General features: G+C 48.7%; 1 protein-coding gene and 1 non-coding gene across 2 annotated transcripts in view; both read right to left on the bottom strand.

Annotated features, from left to right (window-relative positions):
- Positions 1-23,695, bottom strand: part of LOC119973179 (cadherin-related family member 4-like) — an 81,266-nt gene extending 57,571 nt beyond the window's left edge. The window contains exons 1-2 of the mRNA XM_038810824.1: positions 23,566-23,695; positions 10,166-10,192 (exon numbers count right to left, since the gene is read on the bottom strand). Coding sequence (XP_038666752.1) covers positions 10,166-10,192; positions 23,566-23,617 — 79 coding nt within the window. The 5' untranslated portion in view covers positions 23,618-23,695. The remainder of the gene's footprint in view (positions 1-10,165; positions 10,193-23,565) is intronic.
- LOC119974065 lies at positions 3,775-3,881 on the bottom strand. The gene has a single exon (XR_005462452.1). It is a non-coding gene; the product is annotated as a U6 spliceosomal RNA (small nuclear RNA).
- Positions 23,696-24,843: the final 1,148 nt, after the last annotated feature.

Raw genomic sequence — 24,843 nt, 5'->3', positions numbered from 1 at the left:
CTGCCGCAGTTGGTTCCAGGATTGGAGGGTGGCTGTCACCACTGGGCTGCTGGAGTGTTTTTTGGGTGGGGATGGGAGTGCTGCCGTGGCGAGGGCCCGGAGGGAGGTTCCCATGCAGGAGGCCTCCTCCGCACGCACCCACTCAGCTTCTGGCTCCTGGATCCATCCCCTTACTCGCTCGGCTGTTGCTGCCCAGTGGTAGAATTGTAGATTCGGGAGGGCTAACCCTCCCCTGGTTTTTGTTTTTTGTAAGACCTTCTTTGGGATCCTAGCATTTTTACCCCCCCATACGAACGCCATGATGAGTTTGTCCAGCGCTTTGAAAAAGGCCTTGGGGATGTAGATCGGAATGGATCTAAACAGGAAGAGGAACCTGGGCAGTACGTTCATTTTGATCGTCTGAACTCTCCCCGCGAGGGAGAGCGGGAGTGTGTTCCATCTTTGCAGGTCCTTTTTAACTTCCTCCGTCAGGCTGGTGAGGTTCCATTTGTGGATCCCTTTCCAGTCATGGGCTATTTGGATCCCCAGGTAGCGGAATTTATGTCGGGCTTGTTTGAACGGCAGCCCCTTTAGTGCTGCCCCCCCCCCCCCTTGCGGGTGTAATGGGAAGATCTCACTTTTGCTCATGTTGAGTTTGTAGCCCGAGAAGGCTCCAAACTCTTTCAGGAGCGCGATGATTCCGTCCATGCTGCTTTGTGGGTCCGAGATATAGAGGAGCAGATCATCCGCATAGAGTGAGACTCTGTGCTCTCTACCTCCCCTTCGGATCCCCCTCCAATTTTTTGCTGCCCTGAGCGCGATTGCTAGCGGTTCGATTGCTAGTGCGAACAGCAGCGGGGACAGTGGGCATCCTTGTCTGGTGCCCCTGTGCAGCTGGAAGTATTGGGAGTTGGTATTGTTGGTCTGTACACTCGCCATGGGAGCGTTGTACAGGAGCTTTACCCAAGCGGTGAACCCTGTTCCAAGCCCGAACCGCTCCAGTACCTCTATGAGGTATTTCCATTCGACTCTGTCGAAGGCCTTTTCTGCGTCCAGGGAGACGATCACCTCTTGTGTTCTCTCCCCGGAGGGGGTCATTATCACGTTCAGCAGGCGCCTGATGTTCGCGGTCAGCTGTCTACCTTTGACAAAGCCCGTCTGGTCCTCTGTGACCACCTCAGGTACACAGTCTTCTAGCCTTTTGGCTAGGATTTTGGCCAGTATTTTGGCGTCTGCGTTCAGCAGAGATATGGGTCTGTATGACCCACATTCCGTTGGGTCTTTGTCTTTCTTAGGTATCAGCGAGATTGAGGCCTGTGCTAACGTGGGTGGCAACGTGCCCCTAGCTAGCGAGTCTGTGAACATCTCCCGCATGTGCGGGGCCAGCGCTGTCGCAAATTTTTTGTAGAAGTCCGCCGGGAATCCGTCCGGTCCCGGCGCCTTCCCCGCCTGCATGGAGCTAATGCTGTCCATGATCTCTCCCAGTGCTAGTGGTGCTTCCAGATCCCGTTTTCTGCCCTCTCCCACAACTGGTATGTTCAGTCCGTCAAGAAACCGGTTCATCCCAGCCTTCCCCGTTGGGGGCTCCGAGGTGTACAGCTCTTGGTAGAAGGCCTTGAAGGTTTTGTTAATCTTCTCTGGTTCTGTTTCCAACGTGCCTCTGGTATCTCTGATTTGCGCGATTTCTCTGCTGGCTGCCTGCTTTCTCAGCTGGTGGGCCAACAGGCGGCTGGCTTTGTCTCCGTGTTCGTATAGGGCCCCGCGTGCCTGGCGGAGTTGGTGTACTGCTTTCCTGGTGGAGAGCAGGTCAAAGTTCCTTTGTAATTCTTTTCTCTCCGCCAGGAGTTCTACAGTCGGGGCCTCGGAGTATTTATGGTCTACCTCCAGTATGGAGTCGACCAGCTTCTGCCTAGCCACCCTTTCCTCCCTATCTCTTTGCGCTTTGTAGGCTATGATTTCCCCTCTTAGTACGGCCTTAAGCGCTTCCCAGAACGTGGAGGGTGAGACCTCCCCGTTTTGGTTGATCTCAGTGTACTCCGCTATGGCCTGCGCTATCCTTTCGCTGAAGGCCTTGTCAGCTAGTAAGGCACCGTCCAACCTCCATTTGGGGCGCTGGGCCCTTCCCGTCTCTAGCCGCACATCCATGTAGTGTGGAGCGTGGTCTGATATCACAATTGCGGAGTATTCCACCTTGTCTATCTCTGGAAGCACCGTTTTCCCCACCACAAGAAGTCAATTCTGGTGTACACGTTGTGTACTGGGGAGAAGAAAGAGAATTCTTTCTCCCCCGGGTGGGCGAATCTCCAGGGGTCTACTGCTCCCATCTGCTCCATATAGTGGCTGAGTTCCCTTGCCATGTTTGAGGTTTTCCCCGTTCTGGGGTTTGATCTGTCCGTCGTTGGGTCCTGTACACAGTTGAAGTCCCCCCCCATGATTAGTCGGTGCGTCGCTATGTCCGGGATTTCTGCCATGGTCTTTTGGATGAAGCTCGTGTCGTCCCAGTTGGGCGCGTACACGTTAACTAGAACTACCGGCGCCCCATCCAGGGCCCCGCTGACCATGACATACCGTCCCCCTGGGTCCGTAACCGTCTTTGTCGCCCTAAACATTGTCCTCTTGCCAATCAGGATCGCCACCCCCCTGGCCCTTGCCCCATAACAGGAATGATAGGTTTGTCCCACCCAGCCCTTTCTTACCCGCAGTTGGTCCCGCTCCCTCAAGTGCGTCTCTTGGAGGAAGACTATGTCGGCCCTCATGTTTCTAAGGTGGGTGAGGACTCTAGATCTCTTCACTGGGCCGTTAAGTCCCCTTACGTTCCAGGTGACTATTCTGGTGGGGGGCTTCTGCCCCCTTGCTCCTGTGGGGTTAACCATATTTGTCCGGTGGACGCGCCCCTGCCCTCTGGGGTTTCCCTATGTTAGGGGGCCGTCCAGGATGTCCACTATCACTGCTCTCCCCATGCGGTCGGGTCCCTGCGCTCCGGGGTTCCCCCTTGTCCCGGGGACACCCGCCATGGCCGTCCACTTTGTGTCCGCCACGCGGGTAGTCCCCTGCACTCCGGGGGGCCCCTTCACCCACAGACCGTACTGGGTGGGTGCTTGCAGCAGTTCCCTGTTTCGAGCCCTTGTCTGTGGCACTTTGTGGCCCTATTCCCTTACTGGCCTCTTTTGTCCCTTCGTCCCTGCGTTTCCCCTCCCTGGTCTCTCGCCCCCCGGGTGCCCCCCCCCCCCCGCTCTATCCCTTTCGGGGATACCCCTGTGTACCCCTCCATTGCCCCTCTCTCCCCCATTCCTGTCCCCATTTGCTCTCCCACCTTTGATGGGTGATCCCCCCCCTCCCCTGCCTGGCGCCTTCCCCCCTGTTGGGGGTGCGCTGCGGCCCTGCTCTGTTGCGCGCCCCCTTCGCTAGCTTTCCTGCTAGCACGGTGGCTCCCCTCTCGGAGGTTGCTGTCCCGCTTCTCCTCTCCCCTCTCCAGTACTCCCGTTCCCTCGTGCCGGGGCCTGGCCTCCCACCTGGAGCGGGCCCTAGGGCATTGGGTTGTTTTCCGTTCTGGGTGTTTCTGCCAGGGGGGAGGGGGCTGGCTTTGCCTCGCCCCTCCCCACCCCCCCCGTCGGCATGACGTGTCTCCTTGCCATGGGCCCCTCGTCCCTACTTCCCATGGCGTTTTTCCAGCCCGTGCTCCTCGACGAATCTATTCGCCTCGGCAGGGGCTGTAAAGAAATATTCCTTGTGTTGGTATGTGACCCAGAGTTTTGCTGGGTACAGCATACCAAAACGTACTTTGTTCTTATAGAGAAAAATATGGAACGCTTCACGAATTTGCGTGTCATCCTTGCGCAGGGGCCATGCTAATCTTCTCTGTATCGTTCCAATTTTAGTATATGTGCTGCCGAAGCGAGCACCCAATAATAATAATAATCTTTATTGTCACAAGTAGGTTTACATTAACACTGCAATGAAGTTACTGTGAAAATCCCCTAGTTACCACATTCCGGAGCCTGTTTGGGTACACAGAGGGAGAATTCAGAATGTCCAAATTACCTAATAGCATGTCTTTCAGGACTTGTGGGAGGAAACCGGAGCATGTGGCACATCAGGAGTGGAGGTGGCCTGTTGAAATTCCTGTCCTGTGACCTGGGTTCCCTTTGGCGGGCGTCTTCTGGGGCGACCGGGCTTAGACAGGCCCAGCTGCTGCTCGGGTGTCCCAGGTGGCATGGTGCCACCCTGTTGTGCCTGCTGCCCATGTGATGCGCAAGGGACAGGAGGGAGGAGTCCAAGGTTCTGTGGTGTCCTGGCACCTACCCTGTGGGGGTCACCGGCATGGGCCCCATCTCCTCCTCCTCCCTCCGGGTGCTCGATGGCCTCCGGGCTACTTCTTGCGACAGAGGTGTGAGCGGAGCTAACCTCTGAGGCTCCCCCGCCACCTGGCCCTGCCAGTCCTGGAGGCCTGCTCCCGTTTCAACAAGGATCTGCATGCTCATGGCCATGGAGCACAGGGCCCACTTCCACCTGGACTACACAATATCACGTTGTGACTGTTATACCACCTTCTGGGCCTGTGTCACATCAGCCAGTGACTGCACCATCTTCCTCTGGGACTGGGCCACCTTTGTAGTGATATCATGGTTGTTTGTAATTCACTGACTGACCACTAGGAGCCTCACTAGTACATAAGTGAATGTTAAAGTCAGCTGACCCCTCAGACTGGCTGGAGGAAGTCAAAGAGAGCGGTTGCTTGTACATGACTTTCTTTTTTTTTCATCTGTTCTACTTGTATATAGTTTACCCACAGTTAATGTTAATAAATTGTTTATAGCTTCAGCTACAAGTATTAGCAGGGTAGCATGGTGGTTAACATAAATGCTTCACAGCTCCAGGGTCCCAGGTTTGATTCCCGGCTGGGTCACTGTCTGTGTGGAGTCTGCACGTCCTCCCCGTGTCTGCGTGGGTTTCCTCCGGGTGCTCCGGTTTCCTCCCACAGTCTAAAGATGTGCGGGTTAGGTGGATTGGCCATGCTAAATTGCCCGTAGTGTCCTACAAAAAGTAAGGTTAAGGGGGGGTTGTTGGGTTATGGGTATAGGGTGGATACGTGGGTTTGAGTAGGGTGATCATGGCTCGGCACAACATTGAGGGCCGAAGGGCCTGTTCTGTGCTGTACTGTTCTATGTTCTATGTTCTATTCTTGTCATGAATAAGGCCATCCAAAAAGAACATTACAACCTTCCTCTGGATTTGTGCCAAGAAGATAGAAAGGCAACATATTCATCCACAGACATATTATAACATGCAACTGGAACCATTCACTTCAGATGACCTTGTAAGAATAAAAATTCCGGATGGAGGTTGGTCTGCTCCTGCAACAATCATAAGGCAAACAGCTCCATGCTCCTACATTGTGAAATCAGTGGAAGGCACTATTCTATGTAAAAATCGATGTGCACTACAAGACATTTGACTACAAAACCAAATTTTTCCTAATTTAAATTTGACTGAATCAATTTTTCATGACTCTTACCAGAAATAATGATGACATGCACAAACCAGTGAAAACTGCATCATCACTGCGTACCAATGGGCATACTACCACACAAATACAGATTCATGGAAGGACTGTGCTGGCGCCATGTTAGCACAGTGGTTAGCACTGCCGCTTCACAGTACCAGGGCCTGTGTGGAATGTGCGCGTTCTCCCTGTGTCTGCGTGGGTTTCCTCCGGGTACTCCGATTTCTTCCCATAAGTCCTGAAAGACGTGCTGTTACGTGAATTGGACATTCTGAATTCTCCCTCTGCGTAGCCGAACAGGTGCCGGAGTGTAGCGACTAGGGGCTTTTCACAGTAACTTCATTGCAGTGTTAATGTAAGTCTACTTGTTACAATAATGCAGATTATTTATAATGGTGATGCAGAATTTAATTCTAAATAAGGGCATTGGCCGGGATTCTCCCCTACCTGGTGGGGCGGGCGGTCCCGGCGTACCGGAGTGGCGAGAACCACTCCGGTGTCGGGCCTCCCCAAAGGTGCAGAGTTTTCTCCTCTGCCGACTGACGCCAAAGGCCTTTGGCACCCTGCCGACCAGCGTCGGGGCTGGCCAAAAGGCCTTCGCCGGCTGCCGTGAGTCCGCGCATGAGCCGGAGCGTCAGCAGCCGCTGACGTCACCACCGTTGCATGCGCGGTAGGGGGATTCTCTTCCACCTCCGTCATCGTGGAGGCTGTGGCGGCGGAAGAAAAAGAGTGCCCCCACGGTACAGGCCCGCCGGCCGATCGGTGGGCCCCGATCGCGGGCCGGGCCACTGTAGGGGCGCCCCCCAGGGTCTGATCGCTCCGCGCCCCCCCAGGACCCCGGGGCCTGCTCACGCCGCCTGCTCCCGCCGGCACCAGAGGTGGTTTAAACCATGTCGGCGGGAGAGGCCTGACAGCGGCAGGACTTCGGCCCATCGCGGGCTGGAGAATCACCGCGGGGGGCCCGCCGACCAGTGCCCCCCGCTGACCGGCGGGGCGTGATTCCCGCCCCCATCGATTCCTGGGTGGCGGAGAATTCTGGCCACGGCGGGGGCGGGATTTACGAAGGCCCTGGAATATTCCCCGACCCTGCGGGGGGTCGGAGAATTTCGCCCATTATCATGGAACAAGGTTGAAAGTTAGAAAGCTGTTTTCATTGGTTATCATTGCTGAAATTATAAAGGCAGATGTCAAGGGGGCTCATTTGTTCAAATAATATTGAGTCCATCAGGTGGAAATCTGCCTATTCAACTGGGTGAAAATCCCAATTAGATTGTCATATACTTTGGCGATAAATAAGTCACAAGGCCAGACTCTGGACAACATTTTGATTTATATTCCTCACCCATGTTTACACAAGGACCACTTTATATAGCTTTTTCCTTAATGAAAAGGTTTGATTTTGTTAAAGTCTTTGGTGGAAGAATAACCAGAATTTTGTATATAAAGTCTTTTGGCAGCTAAGGGAGAACAGTACATTTTAGGGAGAGTTATAATTTTAATAAAGGTAAGAAATTCACTGCAAATGTTTTGCAGGTCTGTGGCAGTTGTCTTAATTATTGAAACATATGTAAAATTTGATTATACGTAGTGGAATTAATCAGGCGAAAACATTTAAGATGTCCAAGCTGCAAGATGAAGTTGATTTATTTTTGCTCTCCAAGAACGGTTATTTTAGCACTGTTGTAGGGGTCCTTCCTATTTATTCCCTTATTTCCCTTTGTTTATAAATTTAGAGTACCCAATTCATTTTTTCCAATGAAGGGGCAATTTAGCATGGCCAATCCACCTAGCCTACACATCATTTTGGGTTGTGGGGGCGAAACCCATGCAGAAATGGGGAGAATGTGCAAACTCCACATGGACAGTGACCCAGAGCCGGGATCAAACCTGGGCCCTCGGTGCCGTGAGGCAGCAATGCTAACCACTGCGCCACCATGCTGCCCACAGTTCCCCTTTTTTTTTTGCTGTTACATTTTTGATCCATTTTGGATGTTTAATGGACCTATGACTTTAGGCAAAGTGGCTTGTGCCTTGAATTCATGCAGAGGATTGCAGCAGCAGAAGACATCAGTGATGACTCGGTTTGATTGATGTGGCTGATGGCCAATTAATTGGCCCAAAAGGGTAGTGCTCTGCCCGCAAAACGTGGTGATTTGAAATGGTTCAGAGATCTAAAGAGCCTTCAGTTTTGCCTTTGACAGCCCAGGGAGAACAGCTCTCTCTTCCCATGATAAAGAGTCATCGAACTCAAAACGTTAGCTCTTTTCTCTCCCTACAGATGCTGCCAGACCTGCTGAGATTTTCCAGCATTTTCTATTTTGTTTCTCTTCCCATTCTGTTTTCTATAGAAAAATCCAGCGGATTCCCACCAAAAGGTCACCGTGGGAAGTGTGAGAACCAACTCTGTCTCTGCAGAAATGGCTGCTGCAGGCAGACTAGAATCTGATAGCCCTCTCTACAGAAATGGCTGCTGCAGGCAGAGACTAGAATCTGATAGCCCTCTCTACAGAAATGGCTGCTGCAGGCAGAGACTAGAATCTGATAGCCCTCTCTGCAGAAATGGCTGGCCTAAAGCTCTCCTGGAAAAGCCGTGAGTAAGATATTGCAAACTGGATCATTGCTGTCGGTCAGAAAACCACACTGATGAAAATGAAAATGAAAATCGCTTATTGTCACGAGTAGACGTCAATGAAGTTACTGTGAAAAGCCCCTAGTCGCCACATTCCAGCACCTGTTCGGGAAGGCTGTTACGGGAATCGAACCGTGCTGCTGGCCTGCTTGGTCTGCTTTAAAAGCAGGCGATTTAGCCGAGTGACCTAAACCAGCCCCTTAAAATGAAAATGAAAATGAATCATACTGTGAAGGAAGCGCACTAAAGAACTCATCTTCTGAAGCAAGGACACATCTTTTGACTTTAATCCTTATTATTTTTACACTTTTCCACTCCATTTCTGTGTTTGTCGGTCTTATGTGTGTGGGTAGAAAGTGGGGCAGATAAAGGGGGCAGTTAGGTTTCAGTTTAACGTTAAGCAGCTGTATAGAACATAGAACAGTACAGCACAGAACAGGCCCTTCGGCCCTCAATGTTGTGCCGAACAATGATCACCCTACTTTAAACCCACGTAACCCGTATACCCGTAACCCAACAATCCCCCCATTAACCTTACACTACGGGCAATTTAGCATGGCCAATCCACCTAACCCGCACATCTTTTGGACTGTGGGAGGAAACCGGAGCACCCGGAGGAAACCCACGCACACACAGGGAGGACGTGCAGACTCCACACAGACAGTGACCCAGCCGGGAATCGAACCTGGGACCCTGGAGCTGTGAAGCGTTGATGCTAACCACCATGCTACCGTGAGGCCCCTACTGTGTATTTCATATTTGGTCTTGTTTTATATATATGAAATGAAATGAAAATGAAAATCGCTTTATTGTCACGAGTAGGCTTCAATGAAGTGAAAAGCCCCTAGTCGCCACATTCCGGCGCCTGTCCGGGGAGGCTGGTACGGGAATTGAACCGTGCTGCTGGCCTGCTTGGTCTGCTTTAAAAGCCAGCGATTTAGCCAAGTGAGCTAAACCAGCCCCTGTATATATATATATATATGCACACAGTAATTGCATTTAAACTTACAAACCCAGTGACTGTAATTATTGGATCACCAAGGGCCAAAGATTTTGGGAATTTAATAAGAATTCTTGGTTAATTCACTTGTGTTGTGAGTCCGGGACGAGTGGGGTTGGAATTGACTTTGCACTAGCCCAGGGTGGTGTAACACTGTCCTTGCAGCTCCCACCCGCAGTGTCAGCCCGGTTTGGTGGTATCTCTGTACCTGATAGTTGTGGGTTGAAAGCAGTACTAAGGGAGTGCTGCACTCTCTGATGAGACAATAAACCAAGACCCTGTCTGGTGTCTTAATGGGCACAAAAGACTAATGACACTGTTTTTTAAAGAAGGACGGCTGAGTTCCTCTGAGTGGCCTGATCAATATTTATCCCTCAATTCAACATCACTGAAACAGATAATCCAGTCATTCTCACAGTGTGGGATCTTGCTGTGCGCAAATTGGTTGCAGCATTTTCACATTGCAGCAGTGACTACATGAAAAGCTTTTATCTGGCTGTGAAGTGCTTTACAATGTACTTTAGAATAGTGTGGCATGGTGGCACAGTGGTTAGCACTGCTGCCTCACAGCGCCAGGAACCCGGGTTTAATTCCGGCCTTGGGTGACTCTTTGTGTTGAGGTTGTACCTTTTCCCTGTGTCTGTGTGGGTTTCCTCCGGGTGCTCCGGTTTCCTCTCACAGTCCAAAGATTAGGTGGGGTTATGAAGTTACAGGGATAGGGCAGGGAAGTGGGCAGTGAGGTGACCTTTCAGAGAGTCGGTGCACTCAATGGGCAAAATGGCTTCCTCTGTGCTGTAGGAATTCTATGATTCCGTGAATGTCATGAGATTGTGAAAGGTGCGATATAAAAACCACATGTTTCTTTATTTCCTTTTTAATTGGCTTATTCGCTGCTCAGCCTTACTCGAGCTCAGTTACTCTCCTCAATTACCCTCCTCCATCACCTCGCACTAAGCTGCAATCTGCTCCCGACCCTCACACCACTTTACCGTACCCGCCCCAGTTCATGCCCTCATTCCAACTGCAGCAATCGGAAAGCAAATGACTTACTTACCAATCTGTTGTCCATCGCTAAAATTATCTGCAACGAAACATAAAAGCAATCAATCATCTGAAGACACAAAATATCATAAGCAAAGGATCTAAGAAAGCACAACGGCAGGAGGTGACTGAAAGAATTTCAATCCTTTCATCCTCTCTGAAAATTCCAACATTTGGACTAATTTCTTTCCTGTGCAGTTCACTGGTCCCACTACAACCAAGTGGGACAGAACAATACAATACCTGGACAGAACACTGTTATGTGTATCATAGGAAGATATGGTTTCATTAATTTTAGTTCAAGGTAAAATGGAGAATGTGACCTCCTCCTATTTTTGACCGGCACTAGAGCTATGACCTGGTTGCCATGGGGACTGGCATCATGGGTGACGTCCTATTGAAACCCAAGTACCAGCTGTCACATCTGAACATAAAGGAAAGGGCAGCTATTCTTGTAAACTTACTAACTCAGGGACACTGAACAGAGAGAGGGAGAGATTCCTGGAGAGAGAAACAGGGAACATGCCGCTCCCAAGAACAGGCGGGAAAACAATGTTCTCTGATAGCCATTAGCACAATGTGGGTGGGAGTAGATATTCTAGTTGAAGAGGTAGGACCCAAGGAGCTAAAAGGGTGACAATGTTAGAAATGTAGGTTCCAATAAGAATACAGCAGGTCTTGCTTCAAAGGGAATTGAGAGCAGGTGACTGAAGCTTGTAATTAAGAGCTGGGAGTTTTTCCCAGGGGGAGTTGTCCACACCTTCTCCGGCCATACCCTTGCTGTCCACACTGTTAAGCCCCTGGGCTATTTTGCAGTCGATTCCAACGCAACGTACCCCGGAGTCCCAACACATGTGAATTAACCAATACTTTGTACATATTTTGGCCCTTGATTGCTCCATTGACTTACAGGTACCAGATTTGTAAGTAAAACACAACTGTTTATTTATAACAGCAATAGAAACAAGATACGCAATAATTATACCAGAATAACGGACAGCTAATCTACAACTCCCCACTCCCCCACCCCTTTTTTATCATCTTACCCTCTACCCAAACACACAGAAGACAGACATACTCAGAGAGAGGGGGAATGGTGTAATAGGAAATAGAAGATGAGTATCCTTGCTTCAATGTTGAAGTGGGCTTTCCTGCTGGGGCGCTGAATGTTTGAAACCACTGGGCTGGCTTGCTAATGAGGATCTTCTGGTGGCAGCATTTAGTCAGAACTCCCAGGCTGTAGGGTTCCCTCTGGGGAAGTCACTTTAACTTTTATTAACCTGGGCCTTCATTCCAAAAGAATAGCCTCAGGCCTGCGTAATTCCTATTTGTTTCCAACCCCACCAGAATGACCGGAATGACTGAGATAAGAACAGAGTCCCCACACAGGATTTAAAAAGAGTTTTTAAGCAATTGACCCTGTCTTCAGTTGCTGCTGGACTGGATTGTCCTGCAGTTCAATCTGACTGTGCAGAGAGAAAGGTCTATACTTTGGATCTTTAGTCAGAATCCATCAGGTGAGGGAGAGAGAGATTAGGGTGTGACCCTCCAGAATCTGATCAAAACAAGATGAAACCCTCCTTGCCCTGCAGAACATTCCAGAATGATCAGCAACAATCAGCATTGAGTATCAGCTCAGGCACACTCAGTCACACTCATACACACTACCACAGTCAGACACATGCACCCTCACACACTAACACACTCAGAGACACAAACTTAAACACACCAATACACAAAGACACACACACTCACAAACAATAACACACTCAGTCACACTCACACACTCAGACACACGCACTTACACATACTAACATGCTCAGTCACACTCACGCACATTATCATACTCAGACACACTTGCACACAAACACAATTAAACACACACATTAACACACGGTCACACTCACACACTAACACAATCAGACACAGATGCTAACATGTTCAGACACACTCAAACATTAACACAATCAGGCACACACACGGAAATACTCACATGTCCTCAAACACATACAACCCACTCACACACCAACACACACACACTCAAACACACACAAAAACACACTCAGTCAGTCACACACCCTGACACCCTCACACACTAGTGACTCAGTCACAGTAACACACTCAGTCACACTCACACTAACACAATCAGACCCACTCACACACTGACACACTCAGTTACACTCATCCACACTAACACACTCAATCACACACACACTAATATACTCAGGCACGCTCACACACTCGGTCATGCTCACGCACACTAACACAATCATACACACACACCAGCACACTCAGACACACACACTAACACACTCAGACACATGCATACTAACACAATCAGACATACTCACACACTAACGCAATCAGCCACTCTTACACTCACTAATGCACCCGGACACACACTAACACATTCACACACACTAACAAGCTCACATGCACAAACAATAATGCACTCACACACCCTAGGAATGCATTCTCACACACTAACACACTCACACTAACACATCAAAATGCCCTTGCATACTAAGGCACTTAGACACACTATCACACTCACATGTGCTAATGTACTCACATGCCCTCACACACACTAACACACTCACATTCCTTTATACACATTAACACAGTCAGGTGCCCTCAAACACACTAACATACACAGTAGCTCACTCACATGCGCTCACACGCATTAATGCACTCACACGTTAACACAGTTACACACACTAACAAGGCACTCACACACACTTACACACATCAGCAACACACTCAGTCACACTCACACAAACTAACAATGCACTCACACTCATACTAACAATGCACTCACACACACTAATGCACTCACCTGCCCTCACACACACTAACACCACTCACATGCCCTCACACCTATTAATGGACTCACACCAACAACAACACATTCACACACACTAACAACACACTCATGTACACTAATATACTAATGCACTCACGCAAGTTAACAGTGCACTCATGTACACCAACATACTTACACATACTATCAACACACTCACGCACACGGACACACCAACAAGCCCTCATACATACTAAGGCACTCCCACACACTAATGCACTCACATGTCCTCACACACATTAACACAGTCACATGCCTTCATACACACTAACACACTCACACACAATAACAAGACATTCGCACACACTAACAACACATTCACACACATTAACGCACCCATCACACTAATGCACTTACACACGCTAACAATGCACTCACGCATATTGACACATTCACAATCCCTCACACACATTAACACACTCATGCAAACTAACAATGCAGTCGTGCACAATAACACACTTACATGCCCTCACACACATTAACACACTTACATGCCCTCACACACATTAACACACTTACATGCCCTCACACACAGTAACGCACTCACATTCCCTCACACACACTAATACACTCACATACCCTTACACACTTTAACACACTCGCATGCCCTCACACACATAAACACACACAATCACCCACTCAGATGCTCTCATTCACACTAATGTACTCACACACACTAACAAAGCACTAATGCACACTACCAGCACACTCATGCACACTACCGCACCCACACATACTAACTCACTCACACATGTTTACAATGCACTCATGCACACTAACACTCACACACCCGCACACACATTAACACACTCCACATGTCCTTACACACATGAACACACTCGTATGTCATTACATATATTAACATACTCGCAGGCCTTACACACATGAACACACTCACATGCTCTCACACACACTAACATTGCACTCATACACACTAACACTGCAGTCACACACACTAACACACTCACAAACACACTCTCACACACTAACACAATCACACACACTTACACATTCGCACTCACTAACACCGCACTCACACACAATAATTCACTCACACACATTAACACCATGCTCACACACACCAACACTGCACTCACACACTTCCACACTCACCCACACTAACACCACACTCGCACACACTAACACTGCACTCACAGATACTAACACACTCACACACTAACACACTCACACACTAACACACTCACACACACTAACACACTCACACACTCTGACCAACACACTCACAAACACTAATACCGTACTCACACACTGACACACACTAATACACTCAAACACATTAACGCACTCACACAAAAAACACACTCACACACATTAACACACTCACACACACTAACACACTCACAAACACAAACACTGCACTAACACACTCACACACATTAACACACTCACATGCACTAACACACTCACAAACACTAACACCAGACTAACACACACAGACTAACACACTCACACACATTAACACACTCACTCACACTAACAAACTCACAAACACTAACACCGCACTCACACACTAATGCACTCAGACACATTAACACACAAACACACATTAAAAGACCCACCCACTAACACACTCACAGTCACTAACTGTCATGGAAATTATAATAAAGACAAATTCTTCGAGCTTCGATTCAGGAAATGTTTTGACACAAATATTTGCGGAGAGGGCCGTGGTCTGGCTAAATAGCCATTCCACAGTACTCTGAATTATACAATTGAAAAGCATTATATATAGTGTGAAATAAACAACTTTGAAGAAGATAAAACATTGGGAACTTACACAAGAGGAAATATGAATGTTTTGCCCTTGGTTTACAACCAATTCCTGTACGCATTTGTTATCTTTTGGAGGACAATGTGTTGACATAATAAGGCCGAGTCCAAAATACTAAGCAGTATTTGTTTACGTTACCTGACCTTCTAAGTTTCATTCAAAAGCAGTGTTAAAATATAGTCAAGCATAACCAGCAAGCTTCAGCAAGTGCCTGTTCTTTAATAGAAACTAATATTTATGTATTACCTAAGCAGGCAATTAATCCTCACATTAACTTCCCTTCCACACTAACACACTCACAAATACTAACAGCTCACTCGCACACACTGATGCACTCACACACACCAACACACTCACAGACACTAACACCACACACACACACATTAACACCGCACTCGCACATACTAGCACACTCAGACACTAACACACTCACACACTAATGCACTCACACACACTAACACACTCACAAATACTAACACACTAACACACTCACAAATACTAACAGCTCACTCGCACACACTGATGCACTAACACACACCAACACACTCACAGACACTACCACCACACTCACACACATTAACACCGCACTCGCACATACTAGCACACTCAGACACTAACACACTCACACACTAATGCACTCACACACACTAACAAACTCACAGACTCACACCAACACACTCACAAACACTAACACCGTACTCACACACTGACACACACTAATACACTCAAACACATTAACGCACTCACACAAAAAACACACTCACACACATTAACACACTCACACACACTAACACACTCACAAACACAAACACTGCACTAACACACTCACACACATTAACACACTCACATGCACTAACACACTCACAAACACTAACACCAGACTAACACACACAGACTAACACACTCACACACATTAACACACTCACTCACACTAACAAACTCACAAACACTAACACCGCACTCACACACTAATGCACTCAGACACATTAACACACAAACACACATTAAAAGACCCACCCACTAACACACTCACAGTCACTAACTGGCATGGAAATTATAATAAAGACAAATTCTTCGAGCTTCGATTCAGGAAATGTTTTGACACAAATATTTGCGGAGAGGGCCGTGGTCTGGCTAAATAGCCATTCCACAGTACTCTGAATTATACAATTGAAAAGCATTATATATAGTGTGAAATAAACAACTTTGAAGAAGATAAAACATTGGGAACTTACACAAGAGGAAATATGAATGTTTTGCCCTTGGTTTACAACCAATTCCTGTACGCATTTGTTATCTTTTGGAGGACAATGTGTTGACATAATAAGGCCGAGTCCAAAATACTAAGCAGTATTTTGTTTACGTTACCTGACCTTCTAAGTTTCATTCAAAAGCAGTGTTAAAATATAGTCAAGCATAACCAGCAAGCTTCAGCAAGTGCCTGTTCTTTAATAGAAACTAATATTTATGTATTACCTAAGCAGGCAATTAATCCTCACATTAACTTCCCTTCCACACTAACACACTCACAAATACTAACAGCTCACTCGCACACACTGATGCACTCACACACACCAACACACTCACAGACACTAACACCACACACACACACATTAACACCGCACTCGCACATACTAGCACACTCAGACACTAACACACTCACACACTAATGCACTCACACACACTAACACACTCACAAATACTAACAGCTCACTCGCACACACTGATGCACTAACACACACCAACACACTCACAGACACTACCACCACACTCACACACATTAACACCGCACTCGCACATACTAGCACACTCAGACACTAACACACTCACACACTAATGCACTCACACACACTAACAAACTCACAGACTCACACCAACACACTCACAAACACTACCATCATACTCACACACTAACACACATACTAATGCACAAACACATTAATGCACTCACACACATGAACACACTCACACACTAACACACTCACAAACACTAACACCATACTCATGCATACTAACACTCACACTAACACACTCACACACATTAACACACTCACACACATTAGCACACACACAAACACTAACATGCACTAATGCACTCAGACACATTAACAACCTAACACACATTAACACACCCACACACTAACACACTCACTAACTGTCGTGGAAATCATAATAAAGACAAATTCTTTGATCTTCGATTCAGGAAATTTATTTGACACAAATATTTGTGGAGAGGGCTGTGGTCTGGCTAAATAACCATTCCACAGTACTCTGAATTATACAGTTAAAAACCATGATATGTGAAATAACCAACTTTGAAGAGCTAAAACTTAAGCAAGAGGAAATATGAATGTTTTGCCCTTGGTTTAAAAACAATTCCCGTATGCATTTGTTATCTTCCAGAGGACAATGTGTTATTATAATAAGGCTGAGTTCAAAATGCTAAGCAGTATTTTGTTTACATTACCTGACCTTCTAAATTTCGTTCAAAAGCAGTGTTAAAATATAGTCAAACATTCCCAGCATGCTTCAGCAAGTGCCTTTTCTTTAATAGCAACTAATATTAATGTATTCTCTTTTTTTAATAAACATTTTATTGAGGTATTTTTTGGTATTATAACAACAACACAATAAACAATGTACATGAAACTATTAACATAGAGCAAAAGCCCTCTCCCTTCCTTACAGGTCCCATCTTTATTAACCACCTATTCTAAGCTAAACTAATCCCCCCCCCCCCCCCCCCCCCCCCCCCCCCCCCCCTTCCCCCCTTCTGCTGACTATTAATTTTCCGCGAAGAAGTCGACGAACGGTTGCCACCTCCGGGCGAACCTGAACAGTGACCCTCTCAAGACGAACTTGATTTTCTCCAAACAGAGAAAGCTAGCCATGTCAGATAGCCAGGTCTCTGACTTCGGGGGCTTTGAGTCCCTCCAAGCTATTAATATCCGTCTCCGGGCTATCAGGGAAGCAAAGGCCAGAACTTCTGCCTCTTTCGCCTCCTAGATTCCCGGGTCTCCTCCTAGATTCAGCGCCACCCTTGTTTTTAACACCGTGGACATGACATCTGCAAACCCTGCCAAAATCCCTTAAGCTTCGGACATGTCCAGAACATGTGGACATGGTTCGCTGGTCCTCCTGCATATTTTGCACACCTGTCTTTCACCCCAAAGAATCTGCTCATCCAGCCACTGTCATGTGAGCCCGATGAATGATCTTGAATTGTATCAGGCTGAGCCTGGCACATGTTGTGGATGCGTTGACTCTACTCAACACGTCCGCCCATAGACCATTATCTCACCTCCCAGATCCTCCTCCCACTTGCGCTTCAGCTCCTCGGTCTACGTCTCCTCTGACCCCATAAGTTCCTTGTAAATTTCAGAGACTCTCCCTTCTCCTACCCACCCTCTGGAAACTACACGGTCCTAATCCCCCTTAGTGGTAGGAGCGAGAAGGTTGACACCTGTTTACGTAGGAATTCCCGCACCGGCAGACACCTGAATTTGTTTCCCCTCGCCAATCCAAACTTCTCCTCCAGTGCCCTCATACTCGGAAAGCTTCCCTCTATAAATATATCCCCCATCCCCTCAACCCCTGCTCTCCGCCATATCCGGAACCCCCCATCCATACTTCCTGGGGCAAACCGGTGTTAATAACAGATCGGGTCCAGACCGATGCTCCCTCCACTCCCACATGCCTCCTCCATTGCCCCAGATTGGTGCCCTTACATGAAACCGCCTCCATACGCTCCCATGCTGACCCCTCGCCCCACCACTCACTTCCTGATCATGGCTAGATTCGCCGCCCAGTAATAGTTACTAAAATTTGGCAGCGCCAGCTCGCCCTCTCCCCGACTCCGCTCAAGCATTACCTTCCTCACTCGCACGGTCTTGCCCGCCCAAACAAAGCCAGAAATCACTTTGTTGAACCGTTTAAAAAAGGACCGCGGAATAAAGATGGGGAGACATTGAAACACGAACAGGAATCTCGGGAGGACAGTCATCCTCACCATCTGCACCCTCCCAGCTACTGACAACGGGAGTGCGTCCCATCTCCAAAAACCATCCTTCATTTGGTCCACTAGTTGGGCCAGACTTAATTTATGCAGCCGGTCCCATTCCCGCGCCACCTGGATGCCTAGGTACCTAAAGTATCCCGCTATTAATCTAAACGGCAGCTCCCCGAATCACCTCTCCTGTCCCCTCGCCTGGACTGGAAACATCTCACTTTTCCCCATATTTAGCTTATACCCCGAAAACCAGCCAAATTCCCCGCGAATCCTCATGATTTCTTCCATCCCCTCTAATGGGTCCGATACATACAGAAGCAGGTCGTCTCCATAGAGCGAGACTCTGTGCTCCACCCCCCCGCGCCCCCCCCCCCCCCCCACCCCGACCAGCCCCTTCCAGCCCTTTGAGACTCTCAGAGCAATTGCCAACAGCACTATAGCCAGCGCAAGTAACAGTGGGGAAGTGGGGAGAGGGGGCATCCCTGTCTCATCCCCCGGTGCTGTCTAAAATAGTTTGACGTTGTCCTATTCGTCCGTACGTTTGCTACAGGAGCCTGATACAGAAACCTGACCCAGTCAATAAAGCCCCGCCCAAATCCGAACCGTCCCATTACCTCCCACAGATATTCCCATTCTACTCGATCAAAAGCCTTTTCTGCATCCATTGCGATCACTACCTCCACCTCCCTACCTTCCGGGGGCATCATAATCACGTTTAACAACCTTCTTACATTGGCCACCAACTGCCTACCCTTAACAAACACCGTCTGGTCCTCCCCAATAATGTCCGGAACACAGTCCTCAATCCTGGGGGACAAAATATTGGCCAGCAGTTTGGCATCCGCATTCAACAGGGATATCAGCCTGTAGGACCCACACAGCTCCGGGTTCTTGTCCTGCTTCAGAATCAGCGAAATCTTGGCCTGTGACATCGTCGGGGGCAGCAACCCTCTTTCCCTTGCCTCATTGAACATCCTCATCAACAGCGGCTCCAACATCCCAGAGAACCTTTTATAAAACTCCACCGGTTACCCATCTGGCCCCAGAGCTTTACCCGACTGCATGGCCTTCAGACCCTCCACTATCTCTTCCAACCCGATGGGGGCCCCCAGCCTTTCTACCAGCTTCCCGTCCACCTTTGGGAGATTCAGCCCCCCCAAGAAGTGCCTCATCCCCTCCGGCCCCATAGGGGTTTCCGATCTATACAGCCTACTGTCGAAATCCCTAAACGCCTTATTCACCCCTGCTGAATCTCCAACCAGGTTCCTATCCCCATCCTTTACTTTCCCTATCACCCTAGCTGCCTCCCTCTTTCTAAGCTGTTGTGCAAGCATTCTGCTGGCCTTCTCTCCATGTTCATAGATCGACCCCCTCGCCTTTCTCAGCAGCTCCAACGCCCTCCCTGTGGTTAACAAACCGAACTCCGCCTGTAGCCTCCGCCGTTCCCTTAAAAGCCCTTCCTCTGCGGTCTCTAGATACCTCCTATCAATCTGTGGTATCTCCTTTAATTGTCGGTCTGTCTCTGTCCTGTCCTCCTTCTCTCTATGGGCCCGTATCGAGATCAGCTCCCCTCTGCCCACCGCCTTCAGTACTTCCCACACCACCGCTGCTGAAATTTCCCCCGTGTCATTGACCTGCAGGTAGTTCTGAATACATTTCCTCAGCCGCTCGTACATCCATTCATCAGCCAAAAGTCCCACATCTAACCTCCAGTGTGGACACTGGTTACTGTCTTTACTGACCTGCAGGTCAACCCAGTGCAGAGCATGGTCTGAGATTGTGATCACCGGGTATCCCATGTCCACCACCCCAGCCAGCAAGGCCCTACTCAAAATGAAGAAATCAATCCTTTATGCATGTGCAAGTATATGGAGAACTCCTTCACACTCAGCTGTCGAAATCTCCCCCCCCCCCCCATTCTTCTCAATCAACCCTTTTAGTTCCTTAGCCGTTGCTGGCATCCTGCCTACTTTTGAGCTTGACCGGTCCAAGCCAGGGTCAATAACTGTGTTGAAGTCCCCTCCCATGACCAACCTGTGCGAGTCCAGGTCCAGTATCTTCCCCAGCATCCTCTTTATAAACTCCGAATTTAGCGCATACACATTTACTAATACCATCTGCACCCTCTCCAGTTTCCCACTGACCATAATGTACCGACCTCCCACATCCGAAACTATTCAACTTGCCTCAAACACCACCCGCTTATTGATCAGGATCGCGACCTCTCTAGTCTTTGAATCCAGTCCCGAGTGAAAGACCTGACTGACCCAGCCTTTCCTCAATCTAATCTGTCAGTTACTCTAAGGTGCGTCTCCTGCGACATTACCACGTCCGCCTTCAGTCCCCTAAGATGCGCGAATACACGTGCCATTTTGACCGGCCCATTTAACCCTCTAACATTCCAGGTGATCAGCCTAGTTGGGGGGCTCATTGCCCCTCCCCTTCGGGATCAGCCACCCCCTTTTTTGGGCCCACCTCCAGCCCATGCTCAGCGCCTCCACTGCCCCGCCCCCAGACAGCCTCTGCCCACAACCTCCTCTCTGTCCCTTAGCCCAAGTCCCTCCCTCATCAGCAGAACATTTACCCCCCTCCCCACCCAGTAACAACACTCTGCAACCCAACCCCTTTAATAAACCGAACATATGCACACACCCCACTGCGCTTCCATGAGCTAGCCCACCCAGCTAGCTTGGTGGCCCCCATCCCTGGCGCCGGACAGTCTCCCACCTATTGTTTCCTCCCCTCCCTCCCCCCGCTCATACAAACATACCCCAACATCAAACAATCCCCATACAATTGCCCGACAGAAAAATACCAAAATCGAAACAAGCACACCTCCATTCCCCAACAGTGCAAATGGAAACCTTAACTCACTCAGCTCTGCCTCTGGTCCCAAATCAATACAGAAGGCATTACAAACAGCTTCCACAAAACAAAAAATGAGAAACTTTTTTTCTAAAGAACAGAAAAACAAAAAAAATCATGAACGTTGCAGCAAAGTTCAAAAGTTCTCAGTCCATCACCAGTCCTTTCCTTTTCGCGAAGTCCATCGCATCCTCAGGCGACTCGAAATAAAAGTGCTGTTCCTCGTACGTGACCCAGAGACGAGCCAGATACAACAGTCCGAACTTCACCTTTTTTGTAAAAAGGATCGACCTAATCTGGTTGAAGCCTGCTCTTCTCCTGGCCATCTCCACACTAAGGTCTTGGTAGACCTGCAGGATACTATTGTCCCACTTACAGCTCCGTGTCTGCTTGGCCCACTGTAGAATGTGCTCCTTATCCAAGTACCTGTGGAATCTCGCCACCATTGCCCTTGGGGGGGGGGGTGGGGGGGCTCCCATTCGTGGCTTCCTCGCGAGTGAGCCCTGTCCACCTCCAAGGGTCAGGAGAATGCCCCATCTCCCAGCAGCTTCTCAAACATATCTGCGATGTATGCCCCAGCGTCCGCTCCTTCGGACCCCTCCGGGAGCCCAACGATTCTCAAGTTCTGCCGGCGGGACCTATTCTCGAGGTCCTCCACCTTCTCCAGGAGCTTCTTCTGCTGGTATCTCAGCATCCCGATCTCCAACTCCACCGCAGTTTAATGTTCCTCCTACTCAGCCAGCGCCTTCTCTGCCTTCTGGATCGCTCGATCTTGGGCGTCCAATCTATGCTCCAGCCGCTCAATCGACTCTTTTATCGGGTCCAAGCAGTCCCGTTTCTGCTTCGCAAAGCCTTCCTGAATAACTTGCATCAACTGCTCCGTTGACCGCGGGGTTGACAAACCAGAGGTCTGGTCCTCCGCCATGCTGTCTCCCGCTGCAGCTTCAGCCCAAGCCTTCTCTGTCTTTCTGTTTCTGCCTTTACAAGTACACAATTGCCTCTGTCATCAGTTTTACAATTCTAGTCCGATAGAAAATCGGGGAAAAGGTCCAAAAGTCCGACCAGAGTGGGAGCCACCAAATGTGTGACTTACTGCTTCACAGCCGCCACTGGAAGATTAATGTATTATCTAAACAGGCAACTCATCTTCACATTAACTTCTCTTCCACACTAACACACTCACACATACTAACAGCGCACTCGCACACACAAATGCAGTTGCACACACTCACACACTAGTACCGCACTCGCACACACACTAACACATTCACACACACCAGCACACTCACACACTAACACCGCAGTCACACACACTAACGCACTCACACACACCAGCACACTCACACACTAACACCGCAGTCACACACCGTAACGCACTCACACACACCAGCAGACACACACTAACACCGCAGTCACACACACTAACACCGCAGTCACACACAGTAACGCACTCACACACACCAGCACACTCACACACTAACACCGCAGTCACACACCGTAACGCACTCACACACACCAGCACACACACACTAACACCGCAGTCACACACACTAACACCGCAGTCACACACACTAACACCGCAGTCACACACACTAACACTGCACTCACACACACCAGCACACTAACACCGCAGTCACACACCGTAACACACTCACACACACGACCGTACACATGCAAATACAAATGTAAGCACACATTTAGAGACAAAGTCCCTCATTCGCCTATTTACAGAGAGTTCTCAATAAAGATCCTGATTATAAACATCTAAACCAACTAGAGAATATTGCACTCTTCAGATCTTTCATGTTGATTCACAAACTGTCAGATCTGAGTCTGCCGTCAGTAATATGAGAAACAGTGAAGCAAATTCGAATTATGATTACTGACCCCAAAAAATAAGAACTAGAGGAAGCAGCCTGGAGACTGAGGAAAGGTCCATCCTGCTGGAACTTAGCTGGAGTCCTCTCACAGAGAGAGATTATTCTGGGCTCAGACCCAGTGAGTTACAGCTCTCCTTCTGTGTCAACTCACCCTCCATTGGTATTTCAAACACTGGTGGGTTACTAGGAGTCAGGGATCTAGCAACACAGAAACACAGCCTGTGCCACCCCACCCTCACTTGTGCAATACTGCAGTCTGCACACACCAACTGCACTGTTAAACCTGTGACATCCCCTCACTCCAAACCTCTTCAAAAGACAATTAGTGATTTCAAAGGCCTCTTGCATCACAAAGAGTAGCTGTTATGTTTTTAAACTAAGACTGGCTTGGAAACTATAACAAATCTGAAAAGTGCAATCATACTATATAGAGCCATAGAATCTCTACAGGGCAGGAGGAAGCCAATCAGCCCATCGAGTCTGCACCGAAGATCTGAGAGGTGTAATCTTCAGTTAAATATGCAGCATCTGTTTAAGCCCAGATTCTCCTGGCTCCTGCAATTCTCCCACCCCTTGGAGTAACGTGAGGCCGACGCAAATCACTACTGGTCTCCAAGGGACTTAGAGGCTACTGTAGCCCCTGGGCGGTGGGGGCAATGGTGGGTGCCCCCTGACACCCTGGCAGTACCAACCTGGCAGTGCCAATCTGGTTGGAACTGTTAGGATTCTGGAGCACTGACCAGGGTCGGGACCTGAATGGGGCGGGACATGAGAGGGTGGAGCATGAGGGGGCAAGGGCGTTTGGTGACCCTATAGTGGGTATCAATCACCTGGGGGTAGGGGGCCTGCTGTTGGCAATTGGAAGTGTGGTCTGATGCTGCTGATTGCCTAATGTTAGCCAAAAAAGTGGGGGGTATCCTGTAGCATTATTCTGAGATTGGCACCCTTTATAAATGATCTCTGATCTCTGAGGAGTGTTTAGGCCCCTCCCCTCTCAATGCCAGTGCAAATCACGGCCCTCTCCAAAATGTGTCGGAACGGCTAGTGTGATTCGGACCAATTCTCATGCCCAAAATGACACCTCGTTATTTTGGGGGGAAATTCCACCCATTAACCTGTTTCTCACTCCACAGAAATTCCTGCCTTGCAGTATTTTTTAGCATTTTCAGCTTTTTTCTCCAACAGCATCTGACGTTAGATGGTGCAAGGAAATTGTTAAATCCTTGCCTGTTCCGTGTTTCTCTTTTTTAATTCCTGTCCTGCAACATTACAGACATTAGTGGAA

The sequence above is a fragment of the Scyliorhinus canicula genome, chromosome 11, assembly GCF_902713615.1.
Source record: "Scyliorhinus canicula chromosome 11, sScyCan1.1, whole genome shotgun sequence".
NCBI lineage: Eukaryota > Metazoa > Chordata > Chondrichthyes > Carcharhiniformes > Scyliorhinidae > Scyliorhinus > Scyliorhinus canicula.
The sequence above is the reverse complement of the archived record's forward strand: the minus strand, read 5'-3'. Positions and strand labels throughout refer to the sequence as shown.